Below are 13,749 nucleotides of genomic sequence, written 5' to 3'. Positions count from 1 at the left end.
GCACAGGGATATAAAATAGGTCCAAACCTAGCAGAACCTGTGCTGGAACAACCACGAATAATAATTTTGTACATACACTGTACATAGCAGAAATTAGGTCGGATCGTGGGTAATAGACCTGCATGAAGCAAATTTATGTTCGACCCAGCAGAACCTGTGATGGATCAATAATAAGTAATAGTTTCGCATACTTTGAAAAAAGATATAAATAGCGTCCTAATGCTTCTGTGAGTTTTTCCATCTCAGTTATCGGTAATTCCCATTACCATAAGGTATATCACCAGCGCCGTTAACCCTAACATGATTATAATCATGCCGTAGACTAAAATTAACCAAATCCACCATTTTGATCCAGTATCACCCGGATCTATAATGCCCAGAACGCCATCTATTGATTCGTCTTCGTCCCTACAATGATCTTGCTCGTACAACGCGTCTAGGGTCCTTGTCGCCGGTGTTGGCACTCCCGTTGAAACATCGCGCTTCGGTGTTTCAGCTTCTTGCGACACGGGGTCCTGGGATTCTTGCTCATATTGGCCGTTTGAGGTGACCTCTGCAGGCTCCTGGGGGTAATTAGATCAATGAAAAATATCAAGCGTAAAAGATTATTCTGATTCACGTCGTGCGGTATACCTTTATGTGTCGCAACGTTTTGAGACAATTTTTAAATCCACTTATTACGTAATAGAGCGATGTGAACGGAACCCCTACTCTTGACACCACCAGTCATACCGATTAGTTTTGATAGGTCCAAACAATTGGAAATGACCTTGTGAAAGGATACATCCACCCACCACCACCACCACCACCACCACCACCACCAACAACAACAACAACAACAACAACTCACTCCCATCCCCTTAGCGTAGATGTTGGGACCAGTCAAAACGTTCCAATACAGATGGGTATACGACGTGATGAAGGACTTTGATAATGTCCCGATTAAGTCTGCATTTTATAAATATATATATGCATTTTAATATATCCGAAAGCTCCTTTACTGCACATTAGAATCTAGTAATTCAACAGCTGAGCACAGGAGACAAAATTTATAGACGCATATGGAAAATAAGAAAACCGGGAACCGGGAACTGCAGTTCCCTCGCACCCATATTGTTTCCAGTGCCCTTATACAATACAATTCGGTAAGTACCCATAATTATGCAATAGGCCTACAATTCGATAAGTACCCATGAGTTTCTTTAAAAATCAATTCATAAGTAGAATTTGCAATTTTTGCAGGACCATAAACTTACTCTTTGCATCTCCGTTTCATCCGCCTTCACGTTTGTATGCTCATTATCCATTTTTCAAAATTATCTGCTAAAACAGTCAAATGATACTGTGATCGTCGTGCAAAAATGATTTGTTTGCCTGGTTAATAACACTCCCAATTTCTTCTTGACATCAAAAGTGTGGAACTCAAAATTTCATAAGCTCTCGTAAAATCCTGAATCATTGCCTTGGAAACGCAGAAGCTTTTGGCACGAACTATTATCAATTTCAAGGTGTTTTTTTCTTGTTGTTTTCGCCTTTTCGTGATTCCTTTTCAACAGTTTGACCGCGGAATAACCCTTTGATAAGCTGATGGGGAATATAACTCAGAGATAGGGAAACTCTGCTGCAGCGTCGATCCTCGGTTTGGCTAAGTTTGCACTGCTTGCAATAGACACAGTGGCGTCGATAACGAGGCTGTGGTCGGGAAATGATGTGTCACATCTGGATGAGGTGTGCGAGTGCTTTTAAGTGTCTTAAGATGATTTCCGTATCATGCAGATGCTTCCTCATATGTCTGAACTTACACGCTATGTATTTGTGGAAGGCCACGCTCACAGGTGCGTTTCTCAACAAAATAAGATGATGACAAATAAAGAATGTGATCTGATCATAAACAAAAAAGATGAGCTTATTTCACTAATTGAAGAGTACTTGTTCGTTCTGACTGATCATAATCTCTACAAAACTAATTTGCTTATCGACTTTATCGCCATGATAGGTAGAGTAATTTTCGGAATTTATAAAAAAACGTTAATTTCATATATATCCCGAAACTGTTGAATTTATTGAACTTTGAGATTAGTGACGTTTTTAAGCTACCCGATATATGTTCTCAATGACTGCAGTTAAGTTGTAGGACATTCAGCATGTCGTTGGGCAACAATTCAATAAGATCCGAGTTGGTGCAGTTTACAAGTACAGCAGAAATAGTAAGAGACATATTTAGCTCCAAAGACAAAATATGAGGGTCATAGCTGACCCGCCCTTACATACAAAGTGCCATAACGATAAGATCTAATGGACTAAGATTTTTGTATCACCACGCATGTACTTTTCGATTTTTTAAAAACGGATAACAACTCTTCGTATGAGATCTATATTCCCCGATAAATATATTGTAAAATATCCATAGAAATATAATAAATTCTATTTAACCACCAAAACGGCGGTAATCGCAATTATTGTGGAATCCGTGCTAGTCATCCGACCACATAATAATCTCTTAAGAGATAATAACAAGAAAAACATTTTTAGAAAAAAAAACAGGGATTAACTTTGAATGTTAGAACGTATTCATTTATTATTGGTTGTTATTGGAAAATCGTTGTTTACCTCAGGAAAACCCCCTTTTTTGCTCAAAATGAAAAGTTTTTATCCCTTTAATGAAGTAACGTGCGAAATCACACAATACTCTGTTAGTAAAATATATAAGCTAAAAAATGCAACTTAACTCCCTGGGAAATACTGGACAATTACAGCGTCCTACAGTCTAAAACTGCACACTGCTTTGTAACCAATGACCCTACAGGTCAGTCGACCGCTGACCCCCCCCCCCCCCCCCCCCCCATCCCGGTCGACCCACCTCACTTCTTTCTATTCTAATTTGTTTGAAAATTTATTTTTTCACACACTCATAAATGATAACAATCTTGGGTATCTAAATCCGATCTGGGGATTCACTGCTGGCGGGAGAATACTTCTCCATTGTCGAAGTTCCATTCACGCCTGTTAATTGGTCACGTAAGGTTTTAATAGCGAGTATCGGTGGGTTCTTGTACAGTATCATATCATCATATGTAGACCACCAAACCCAAGTATTAATGGGACGTATTGACCAATGATTTATCATTAGGACAACATTTTTTCTGATATCCGTATAGCATACTTTAAAATGGAGTTCCTGACGGCGTCACTGCCCTTGTACACATTTCGAATTGCCACAGTTCGATAAGAGACTCATCTCTAATAAAAAATTGATCTTCTTCCGTTCAAGATTAACGCATGGTACCGGTAGTTCATCTAGCCCTTGTTAGTATAGGTCTGACACATTACAAATGTTTGCGCTGCCATAAAACAGACTAAATATTTCACTAAACTGGACAAAAACAGTAAACGGGGCCTAACAGACAATAATCCATTCCCAATTCTTCTAATGCACACAAATATATCGTTCTACATTGTCAAATACATTGTCAATTATCAAATGTCAGTTTTATCAAGGGCAATAGGGTTACTCTGCCCGTACTCCGCTTCCACATGCGCCTGCGCAGTGGTTGGTGACGTCACAAACCAAACTGGATCTTGCCCGACCCCACCAGGGGCTGATTGGTCTAATGGGAATTCGTAGATGTCGGTTTGCTCGGCCTTGTAGAAAGTCTTCAAGTGGGCCTTAAAAATATCAGAAAGGCCATTAAGAGCAACCACTTGATGTTAATTTGTTGATGACTTACGTTTTGATGACAAACCGACATTTTGCCGTAAAAGATAGAGTTAATCATCTAAAAACCCTTGGGTAAGGCTCATTTTTATCATCTTGTCGATAACATGAATTGTGTTCTTTTAAATTTCAAGGTTAAAGAGGCCATTATTACACTGAACAAAAGCGAATTTTACCACGATGTAGCATATAAATATTTCATTTTCTCATTTTCCTACCCAAAATATCTTCGGTTTGAGGTTGTGTCTAGTTTCAGAGCTCCAACCGAATACTACAGCATTACAAGTTCCTGGAAAGGAAGATAAAAAACGATGATAATAAAAATTAATTTTTACTCTTCTTCAAATAACAACTATAAATATTGAAAAAGTTTACCACCAATATTTCGATAACTAAAAATTTCAATATAATGGCTTTTGATTGAAGAAAAAAATTAAATTATACTTATAACAGAACGCAGCTGATGAAATTCTTCTGTGAAAAACCGATGAGCTTAACAATGGTCAAACGCAGACATGCGTCCACACAATGTATCAGGCGGGTTTTGACAGAAACAGTATTCTGCAAGGAACTGTATATACATAGTCCGTTACTCTCTGACTATAGGGGTCGCTATGAGTCTCTTACAAAATCTCTGACTCGGCTCTTCTTTAATTTTGCAGCAGACTTATGCTAGTGGGTCCTGAACTATCAGAGCCCGTTTAAGAAGGGCTAGTATGTCCCAGGACGGTGTCGCAACCACGTTCTCCCGCTCCGGTGGTGGACGCTCAACCCGAAAGGCTAGCAGTCAATAGCCTTTGTTCGATAATAATAATAAAAAAAAAATAATAATTATAATAATAATAAATTCCGATGATATCACCCCCCCCCCCTTCATTACCGTATTTAAAACAATTATACGCGGCCTTCAGATCCAAAAAACGTTGAATTACATTTCCAGTAAATGGAAATTACGGCTGCAGAGCCGCTCCGCGCCACGAAAACAACTTCATGAACTTTGATCTGCAATTTATGGTTTATGAAATAAATAAAAAGTAATTTGTCATTTGTTATCACCCTGGATCAATTTTTGTTCAGATAATAAGCGAAAATTTCCTGTCTATTTCGTTTATGCTCGTGACTTTTTTACAGCACAGCTGTTTCCATGCATTAAATTACGTGTAAGCGCAAATTTCCCATCAACTACTTCCCAAAAAATAACAATAGTAAATTGCAAGCATTCTATCGAGGTGTCAATTCCTTTCACAATGAGAAAAAAACTCAATTATTCCAAACAAAATGATGCATAATTTGTTCACTCTGATAAATTGCACAATTATTCCAAATTAGAAATTTCGATACACTGTTAACGGCGAATTACTCAGTTATAAAACCCCTCAAATTGACATAGTACTCATAGCTTGTGAGCTGCCAGCTGATACAAAACGAAGCTCTGTTCTTTTCGTCGAGGGCCTGCTGCATAGTAACCTGCACCCAACCCACCAACTGCACGATGAAGCTGCTTCTTGTTCTAACATTGGTCTGTATGTTGTTCTTTGTCAGCGACGTGCGAGCGTCCAATGTCGACTGCGACAATTGTTCTCCGCAGGATTGCAAGTGTAAAATGTGGTGCCCGGGCCCTCCACCGGCTCCTAAAGGAGTGAAGCCAATACGGCAAACTTGCCTTACGTCTTGCCGTTGCAAGAACCAGTGGGTAAGTGTAGGTTCATGGTTTAAGATCTGTTAGAAGACTGTTTATTGTAGTGCAAAGCAAGGACTTTCATTTCATAATCAATAATACAGATGAAAACTGATGGATTTCACTTGTAACATTAGAAATTCGGAACTAAGATCTCGAATACAGCTTCACATTTTTTTCAACAGTTTTAGACGCCGTATACCTTAATAATGAACGACACACTGTTAGAATTTCCAGGAAAGTATTTTTGGTAATCTAAAGGGAAACGCGCATTGTATCTACACAAATAAACCCGTTTCTTCACAGTAGAGTGGGGCATCCAGAGCTTCTTGTCACGAACCACATTTGATTGTATTACGTCTTTATATACGTCCACACTTGTCAAGTTTTTCTCGTGACAGAAAACGTGATTAAATATTTTCCTTGACTATACAACATATTATTAAGTATAAACATTTCAATTCCAGCCACCTGAATGAGACGTGGCCACGCAGCCCAGAGCGATACGAAGAAGAAGGAAAACTACACCCGTGCTTCGTGAATATTTTCAGTGATTCCTGAATAAAATTTCCCAAATGGACGATTTAGTTGTTTATTTTGTATTTACCTTCGAATGAATACGAGTATGTGTACGGGGGTATGGTCACTATAAGGGCATATGATAAATTCTGCTATGACGTAATGAAAAGTTTTATGACCTCACTGAAATTAAAAAGTGTTTTACGTCGTCTGTTTTCAGGGCCAGGTCTGCTAATGGTTTCTTTCCTGTCACATAAATAATCAATTGATGTGCCCTTCTGGTGTCAATCTAAATATAATCTGATAATGCCCTATCTGAATAATAAAAACAGAAAAAACAACGAGAGAGAGAGAAAGAGGGGGTTTATTTTTTCATCTAATAGCCTGGCAAAGAATTTCATCAGCTGTATTCTGCGCTCAAGGTTTTCTTTTTTTTTTTTTTTTTTTGTGATGCATTTTTACAACAGCAGCTAAAAATCAAAGTTATTTCTATTCGAATATTCTTATGTCTCACGATGTCTCTGCCTACCTTGTACCACGTTAGAGATCTGGCTTCAACCCCCCTCCCTCCCCCGCACTCGATACGACTTGTAAACCGGATAAATTCTAATTGGTACATTTGGGCTTGTGAGCGTACTAAAGTATAATGATCAGACTAACTGGTGCCATGCATAAAACTGTATCAATCAATGTTCAGACTAACTAGTGCTCAAAGCGAAAAAGAGGAAAAAGAAAGAGAAAGATCGAGCACTCACCCGTGATGGTGATAGAAATAGTGTATATCACAACCAGCCCAAAGTTCGACTGGGCATCTCCATGGACGGCGTTGTGTATTCTACAGAAAGAAAGAAAAATCAATGATGAGTATTGAGATAAATAAATAAACAAATACATAAATAAATATAATTCAATTTATATGAAAATGGCGGAATGAAACAAGTATACACCGAAAAATAAAGCGAAATCGACGATTTTACTTTTATGTGTGGGGTACTGGGGAAGTGAGGTTGCTTGGGTGGGTCTCGATGGCTTCACTTGTTATATGATACCGTGTTGTGCATTTATTTATTAATTCATTTTTTTCCACAAAATTGCAGTTATGACCTCACCCGTAAAATGACATATGTGTAAATGTTGATTAATTTATAGCCACTGAATATAGAAGATTTATCTATTGCCCAAAAGAATGTATGTAAGGCACTAAATAAGGCGTTTTGGGAGAAGGGTGACAAGATATCATTAAAAAAAACTAGTCCACTGCGCACCCCCCTCCCTATCCACTACTGAAGTCGCCGATGGCATACCTATTTGCCAGAGTGAATATCGCCAGTACGAGGTAAACTATAGGATAGCCCAGGAGTGTCCGCACATCTTGGTTAACACGAGACTGTTAAAAGAAAACAGTAACATTAGAGGTAGTAATATATAGACACGTTACCGTAAAATACATCAAATTTGCAAGACTCTTATGACCAGTCGCTTACGCTCATGGCATAATGTGAACAAACGCATTATTACACTATTTGCAAACAATCGAACGGGATTAATCTATATATTGACAAAATTGAAGCAAATACCCTTAAGTACAAAAATAATCTCACTGACGTCACCAGATAATCGCATGACATGTTGACGTCATGATCACGTCATTATTACGTAAAGATAGTCGCAGTAAGGTAGTGTGTTTATGAAACCTACTATCATTCGCTCCAGGTTTGGGTTCTGGCCTCGATCTCTGATAACCGACCCTTGGTTCTGAAATAAATTAAAGACAATGATTGGAACCTGCCTTTTGCCCATTAAAAACCCGTTAGGTTACTGACAATTTGAAAAATGGCAAATTGGAAATCGAAATCTCTGAAAACATTGTTACTGACTAGACACAGAACGATACACAAGCACTAGAAATTATTAGAGAAATTTCAGCAACTCACCAATTTTCGAAGGTACCAGGCAATATAGATGTTAGAGGTAAACATCAGTGCTAATAAAATATACAGTGGGCCATACCAACTGAAAATATGAAGAAGATAATAAGCCTTTTGAAAGCATTTTATTGTTTTCCTGAAGTAACCGTTTGTTAATTGTTAATGATTGTTAATCATGCTTTTTTTCTGAAATATTGGCGACACTTCTTCACAAATAACATAAAACCTCGCTAAACTATTTCCCGCCCAATTCAATGTTTTTTTTTTTTTTTTTTTTTTTTTTTTTTTTTTTTTTTTTTTTTTTTTTTTAATGGCATTGCGGCTTTGGTCGCTTTTGCTGTGCTCTCTTTTATGCTCTTTTCATATCGTGACTCAAAACTTTTCTGTTTTTCACCATTTGGAGAGATTTACAACTTTTAATTATTGAAAAAAAGGCTGGATATTATGCCAAAAAGTTATCTAAAGAGTTAACATGATATTATATTGATCGGGGTAGACAGGTACACGTACACGTAGAAGCGAACTTGTGACAAGGGGTAAAGGCCCCGTAGTGTGAAGACAAGGAAGATAATTCAAGTTATTTTGGTACGAAACAGAAAAACAAAGTGGATACCACGATGTTAAAAAGACCTTACATGTAAAAACCCAATTTCACTTAAGTTAAAGTGATAATAACTCTTCGTTTCGGCCAAAAAATGAATTTTCCTGGAGTAAACAACAATTTTCCCATACTTACCAATGGTTAATGAATCCATTTTTACATTCAAAGTTAGTCCCTGGTTTTTTTCTAAAAAGTTTGGTTTTTTGTTAAAATCTCTTAAGAGATTTTAACAGAGTATAGCCATCAATGGAGGTCACGTGGTCTAAAGACAAGCTATGACATCAGAATAATAGCTATAACAGCCGTTTTTGTGGGAAAACAGAATATATTATATTTTTATGAGTCACTCACAATGTTTTTATTGTGAAATACAGATTTCATACGAAGAGTTATTATCCCTTTAAGATTTTTCTGAACGTAAGTAACCGTATGTTAATTGTGCATTTTTGTTGAATATTCGACATTCTACTTCGCAAATTCCCTCCGTACTTGCTAGACCGTGTCAGAGTCAGTTCGTCTTTTCTTTTTTCATTCCATCTCCAATTCTTAAAGTTAGTTTCAATGAAGCATTGGGTTGTTCCTCTCTTTCATTGGTTTCTTTACATATAGCGTATTACAATACTTACATCCCAATCCTCCACGCCACAAAGTGATCTTTCACCCAGCTGAAAAAGAAGCATTTACTTGTTACTTATTTTACTAGATGTATTGCATAAACTAGGCAATTTTTACTTTCTCTCTCTCTCTCTCTCTCCTTGTGTGTGCGCGTGTTCGCCATTGTGTGTGTGTGTGTTTGTGTGTGTAAAAGAGAGATAGAGAGAGAGAGAGAGAGAAGTCTGTTATTGTATGCCCGAGCACACGCGCGCGTGCTCGCGCATGCGTGTGTGTGTGAGAGAGAGAGAAAGAGAGAAAGAAAGAGAGAGAGAGAGGAAGACAGGTGGACAAGGCAGAACGCTGGTAGATGCCAAAGCTGTTTTACAAGCGAGACATAATAAATCAATAAACTAAATGCAAACTAACCATACTTTTTAAAAGTTTAAAAAATACAAAATTCACACAAAATGATATCTATAAAATAAGAAAATAATAATAATTTCAAAATTTCAAAACTGCGTTAAATTGACATGTTTAATAAGGGATTGATTCATATATTCAAAGTTATGTACCTTTTCCCCTTTTTATATATTTTTCTTACCAGTAGATTCCAGAAGGGCCATATGCTTGTTGCGTAAACGGAACTGTGGCAACTATGACGGTGATTATCACACCAGATATGACGTAAATGCTGCAAGAAACACAGACATATATAATGACAATTTATCAGCAACATTGGATATCTGAGTGTGAATAAGATGAAACGTGACATTATCATATGATTCGCAATGCATATAAATCCAAAAATCAATGGATGTAGAGGTTAAAATGAGCACTGTTGCCCTAAGTGAAGATGGCTTCTATGTTGGTATTGTAAAAATGTAAAATATCAAAACTTTAAATGTTACAATCCCCATCCTCTCCATAACGTTTTCACCGTACTCTTCAAAGTCCTGAGTAGAGTGATTTTTCCTAATCAGTATAAACATATTCAGCGTGATCACAGCTTCCCAAAATAGCGTTAGAAAACCTGAAATGAATAGTAAATGTTTAATGTATATTAAATGTACATGTAAATTGCTTACAGAATTCAGCAATTTTTCGGGATGTGAAATTTATGTGCGCGTTAAATAGGCATGTAAAACAAAAGGTCCTACTCTGTATGTGTTTTGCCATGTGCTTATGTGTGTGTGCATGACAGAGAGAGAGTGTCACAATGTGTGTGTGTGTGAGAGAGAGAGAGAGAGAGAGAGAGAGAGAGAGAGAGAGAGAGTAAGATCGGGCTACCGAAATGGGGAAAGGGAGACAGTTATGACTTTTACCCCAGAACTGCTCAAAGAATGCCTGCGCTTCACAAAGCGTCGGGTTGTGGGTGGAAGCACCTGTCTAATGTAAGGATACATCACTTAACATATTGACAAAGACAGGGGGATCCTAATACATCGCACTGAAATGCACATACGTAGCCTACAGAAGAGATCTTGTGTGTGTGTGTGTGTGTGTGTGTGTGTATGTGTGTGTGTGTGTGAGAGAGAGAGAGAGAGAGAGAGAGAGAGGGGGGGCAGAGAGAGAGGGAGAGAGAGAGAGGGGGCAGAGAGAGAGAGAGAGAGAGAGAGAGAGAGGGGGGGGCAGAGAGAGAGAGAGAGAGAGAGAGAGAGAAGAGGGGCAGAGGGAGAGACAGGCTTGACATGAGTCCAACTAAAGAGAAATTTATGTAACATTCACTTACATGATTTTCTTGGTGAATGAATAAGTAAATTAACACACGAATGGGGCAGATTAAAATGAGAGGTTAATAAATCTAAAGGCGTATACAAATGCACGACAAACTGAAAGATTGAGTGAAGGAGACAATTAAATTAAGCGCCAGAATGAACAGATAAGCATAAAATGAATGAATGGATAATCAACTGGGCCAATATACAACAGTATAAATAATACACTAATAAATATAAAAAACGTCTCACCCAAAAGTGTGTCATGTTGTCAAAAGTGGAAGTGATGCAGAGATACATAATGAGACGCTGGGAGAAGTACACATAACGCTTGAAGAGCACAATATACGCGACCACCAGGATACTGAAATAATGTAATGCGTTTAAAGTCAATTTTACGTAGTCGGCTTTGTGAGTTTAGCCGACTAATTTAATACCATAAATAGTAATCAACTTGTTATTGTTTACGGTTGACACTCTTTTGTTAGTTATGTTTTTTCTTTCTAATAAAGGCCCCTGTGCTTCGCATTCATCCTCACTAGACCGTTTCATGTGTGAGTCTTTATTTTCAATTTATTATGCAATCTACACAAAACACGTTCTTTCTGTACTTGATATACCAATTGCAAAATATGAAGAAGATTATAAACCTTTTGAAAGCATTTTATGTCCTCCCGAAGTAACCGTTCGTTAATTGTTAATCGTTGTTAATCATTTTTTTTCTGATATATTGGCGACACTTCTTCAGAAATTACATAAATCCTCGCTAAACTATTTCCCGCTCAATTCAATGTTGTTTTAATGTCCTTGCAAGTGATGACGTTTATTTTCCGTTTTGTGCATTATCACTATCATTATTTATCAAATGCTGCGTATCCAAAACAGAGTCAACAAATAGGCAAATTATGCGATTTCGTGCTCAATAAACATATTTTTTTTTCTATATCTTGTATAGCACATTATACATTTCCGTGTCCTACACATTTTAATGAAACTGTTCCTGTTGACTTTTGCTATCGATCCCTACCCCCCCCCCCTTTCTGCAAGAGCCACAGAAAGAATTTTGTCCACCAGAAATCCAAATACATGCATTTATTATGCTATATGTCCCAGCTATTCACATTTATATTACGTTCTACGGGGATTTTTGCATAACTACACACCGTCGCCTAGCAGCCTCTGCTACTAGTACAATGCACTGTAGAAAAACTATGCTTTTTTTTTTAAAACCTACCCACATTGGCAAAACCCAGCAGTACCGAAGCACCTACCTGAAGACGAAAGATAAAGATGCGACGCCTGTATAGATACCAGCGACCAACTCCTGGGATAATAAATTGAATGTCTTTACTGAACTTATTAGATAAAACATGATTCAGTTTATGTGCATATATGCATACCGGGGTAAATGAATGTCACATCCACCTTGCACACGAGTGGTTATCTGCATGTGGTTTTTGCTTGATGTCCTTCCACTGTAGCTGTGCTAGCAGTTTTAACTTTAAAAATATTAACATGCACCTGTGCAGTGTATACAAGTGTGAGTAAAAAAATGCGATTGACTGTCTGTTATATCTCAGCATTAAATCCGGATAGAACACGGAACTAATAGGAAATGTGATAGATTGCTATTGATTATATGTATCATTGCTCTAAAAATCGTTATTTCTTAGTTTATCCTCGGACAAATAAAACAAACAACAATAATCTTTTCATTGATTCATCTCATAATCACATTTTTTTATTTTAAAAGCAATTTGAAATCCAAGTTAATAACTTCGGTACTAGTATCTTTATCATTCCTTTAAATCGGTTTGATTTTAAAAGGAGTCTGATTAATTGATATACTTACACAACGATGGGGTTGGTCCGGAAAAAACCCACACAAAACAGTTCTGTTCGTCTCATAGGTCATCGTGAAGCACGTGATCTCAATGTCCAACTAATGCCTTGTTTACTCCCTCTCTCTTGGTATGAAAGTGATACAAGATAACACGGTTTCTTGTATCACTTGTTTCAACGTCTAAAGATATACATGTATAAGAGTTATAATATTGACAAGAGAAAGAAACAGATCTGTAGGCTTCTGACAAGTAGCCTAATAGCCTATACCTGTATCAACGCGGAAGACGTGTGAGCCCTTGGCATATTTCAAGGCTTCAGACACAGCCTATTAAAGCGTCTCGAATATTTATTTATATCTTCCAAGAAAACATTATAGCCATTATTTTTACGAGTCTTCTTAGTATGACATGCGCATGCACAAAGAGACATCCCGGAAGAAATAGTTGTGGTTTGACAGGTGTGACTCACTTTTTTTTTCGTTAAGTGTAAAGATTAAAGGTACTGTACACGTACTAGATACTGGCATCTTAACAGTGTCTGGGAATTCCCTGCCAAATTGAATTTGCCCCGACAAAAAGGGGCTACCTATTCAAGGCCATTGTTCGATCGAATCATCTGTAAAAAGTAAATAGGAGAGAACAACGGTTCAGATAGCGGACTGCCATTACTGTCACAACGGCTTTTTGAGTAAGTCGTATTTGCTGTAAGGGGGTAATTAATTATGGTGCCCGCTCGGCTGACTGCAATTTGGCGAGAATCCCCAGGGAGTTAGGTCGATCTAAATCTAAATCTCTGGATTGATCTAAATCTCTGGGAATGCACCCTAAGTCAGGAATGTCCCTAATTAAAATGTTGAACAGTAAGGGGCTGAGGACGCGGCCCTGTTTGATATGTACACTGGTATTGATGACATTACTTAGTCTCCCGGGTGTTTTCACAGTAAACTACATGTAGGTGGAGTTATACGCATGGAGGTACGTTTTTTTCGGGATTGATAGGCCTGGGATTGTGAGGCTGACCCTCATCCCCTTGGGGTAAGATTAATTTTGGGGCACCCTTGAGGGTCCCAAAAATTGTTTTTGGTAGGGCACATGGCCCCATTTGGTGCAGTTTAGAACTATGATTTGGCTAGACGTTTTTTGGTGTGAATATTT

At 37.8% G+C, this 13,749-nt stretch overlaps 1 protein-coding gene and 1 long non-coding RNA gene across 3 annotated transcripts; one reads left to right on the top strand and one right to left on the bottom strand.

Moving 5' to 3' along the window:
- Positions 1 to 2,855: 2,855 nt before the first annotated feature.
- On the bottom strand, positions 2,856 to 13,065 carry LOC106181692 (cyclic AMP receptor 2). Of its 2 annotated transcripts, XM_086994590.1 has the most exons (13): positions 12,603 to 13,061; positions 12,022 to 12,074; positions 11,003 to 11,114; positions 10,358 to 10,421; positions 9,978 to 10,065; positions 9,637 to 9,726; positions 9,068 to 9,106; positions 7,847 to 7,925; positions 7,611 to 7,667; positions 7,217 to 7,299; positions 6,668 to 6,747; positions 3,934 to 4,004; positions 2,856 to 3,666 (listed from the first exon to the last, which is right to left on the bottom strand). In XM_086994590.1, the coding sequence occupies exons 1-13, from the start codon at positions 12,663 to 12,665 to the stop codon at positions 3,478 to 3,480; spliced, it is 1,068 nt and encodes a 355-aa protein (XP_086850716.1). In that variant the 5' UTR covers positions 12,666 to 13,061; the 3' UTR covers positions 2,856 to 3,477. The 2 variants fall into 2 exon arrangements, with proteins under 2 accessions (XP_086850716.1, XP_086850717.1); XM_086994591.1 differs by lacking the exon at positions 12,022 to 12,074 and having other exon boundaries at positions 12,603 to 13,065.
- On the top strand, positions 5,107 to 5,973 carry LOC147760300 (uncharacterized). The gene is made up of 2 exons (XR_015330857.1): positions 5,107 to 5,408; positions 5,861 to 5,973. It is a non-coding gene; the product is annotated as an uncharacterized LOC147760300 (long non-coding RNA).
- Positions 13,066 to 13,749: the final 684 nt, after the last annotated feature.

Source organism: Lingula anatina, chromosome 8 (genome assembly GCF_051362555.1).
Source record: "Lingula anatina isolate TDL-2025a chromosome 8, LinAna3.0, whole genome shotgun sequence".
In the NCBI taxonomy this organism is placed as follows: Eukaryota; Metazoa; Brachiopoda; class Lingulata; order Lingulida; family Lingulidae; genus Lingula; species Lingula anatina.
This window is presented reverse-complemented; position numbering and strand designations above follow the sequence as displayed.

Excerpts from the sequence above, each read along its gene's own strand:
- LOC106181692 (XM_086994590.1), bottom strand. The coding sequence starts at position 12,665 with ATGACCTATGAGACGAACAGAACTGTTTTGTGTGGGTTTTTTCCGGAC. Across the intron at positions 10,422-11,002 it reads ACAACATGACACACTTTTGG|ACAGGTGCTTCCACCCACAA; the intron begins GTGAGACGTTTT and ends TCCTTACATTAG. Across the intron at positions 7,926-9,067 it reads GTGGCGTGGAGGATTGGGAT|TTGGTATGGCCCACTGTATA; the intron begins GTAAGTATTGTA and ends TCATATTTTCAG.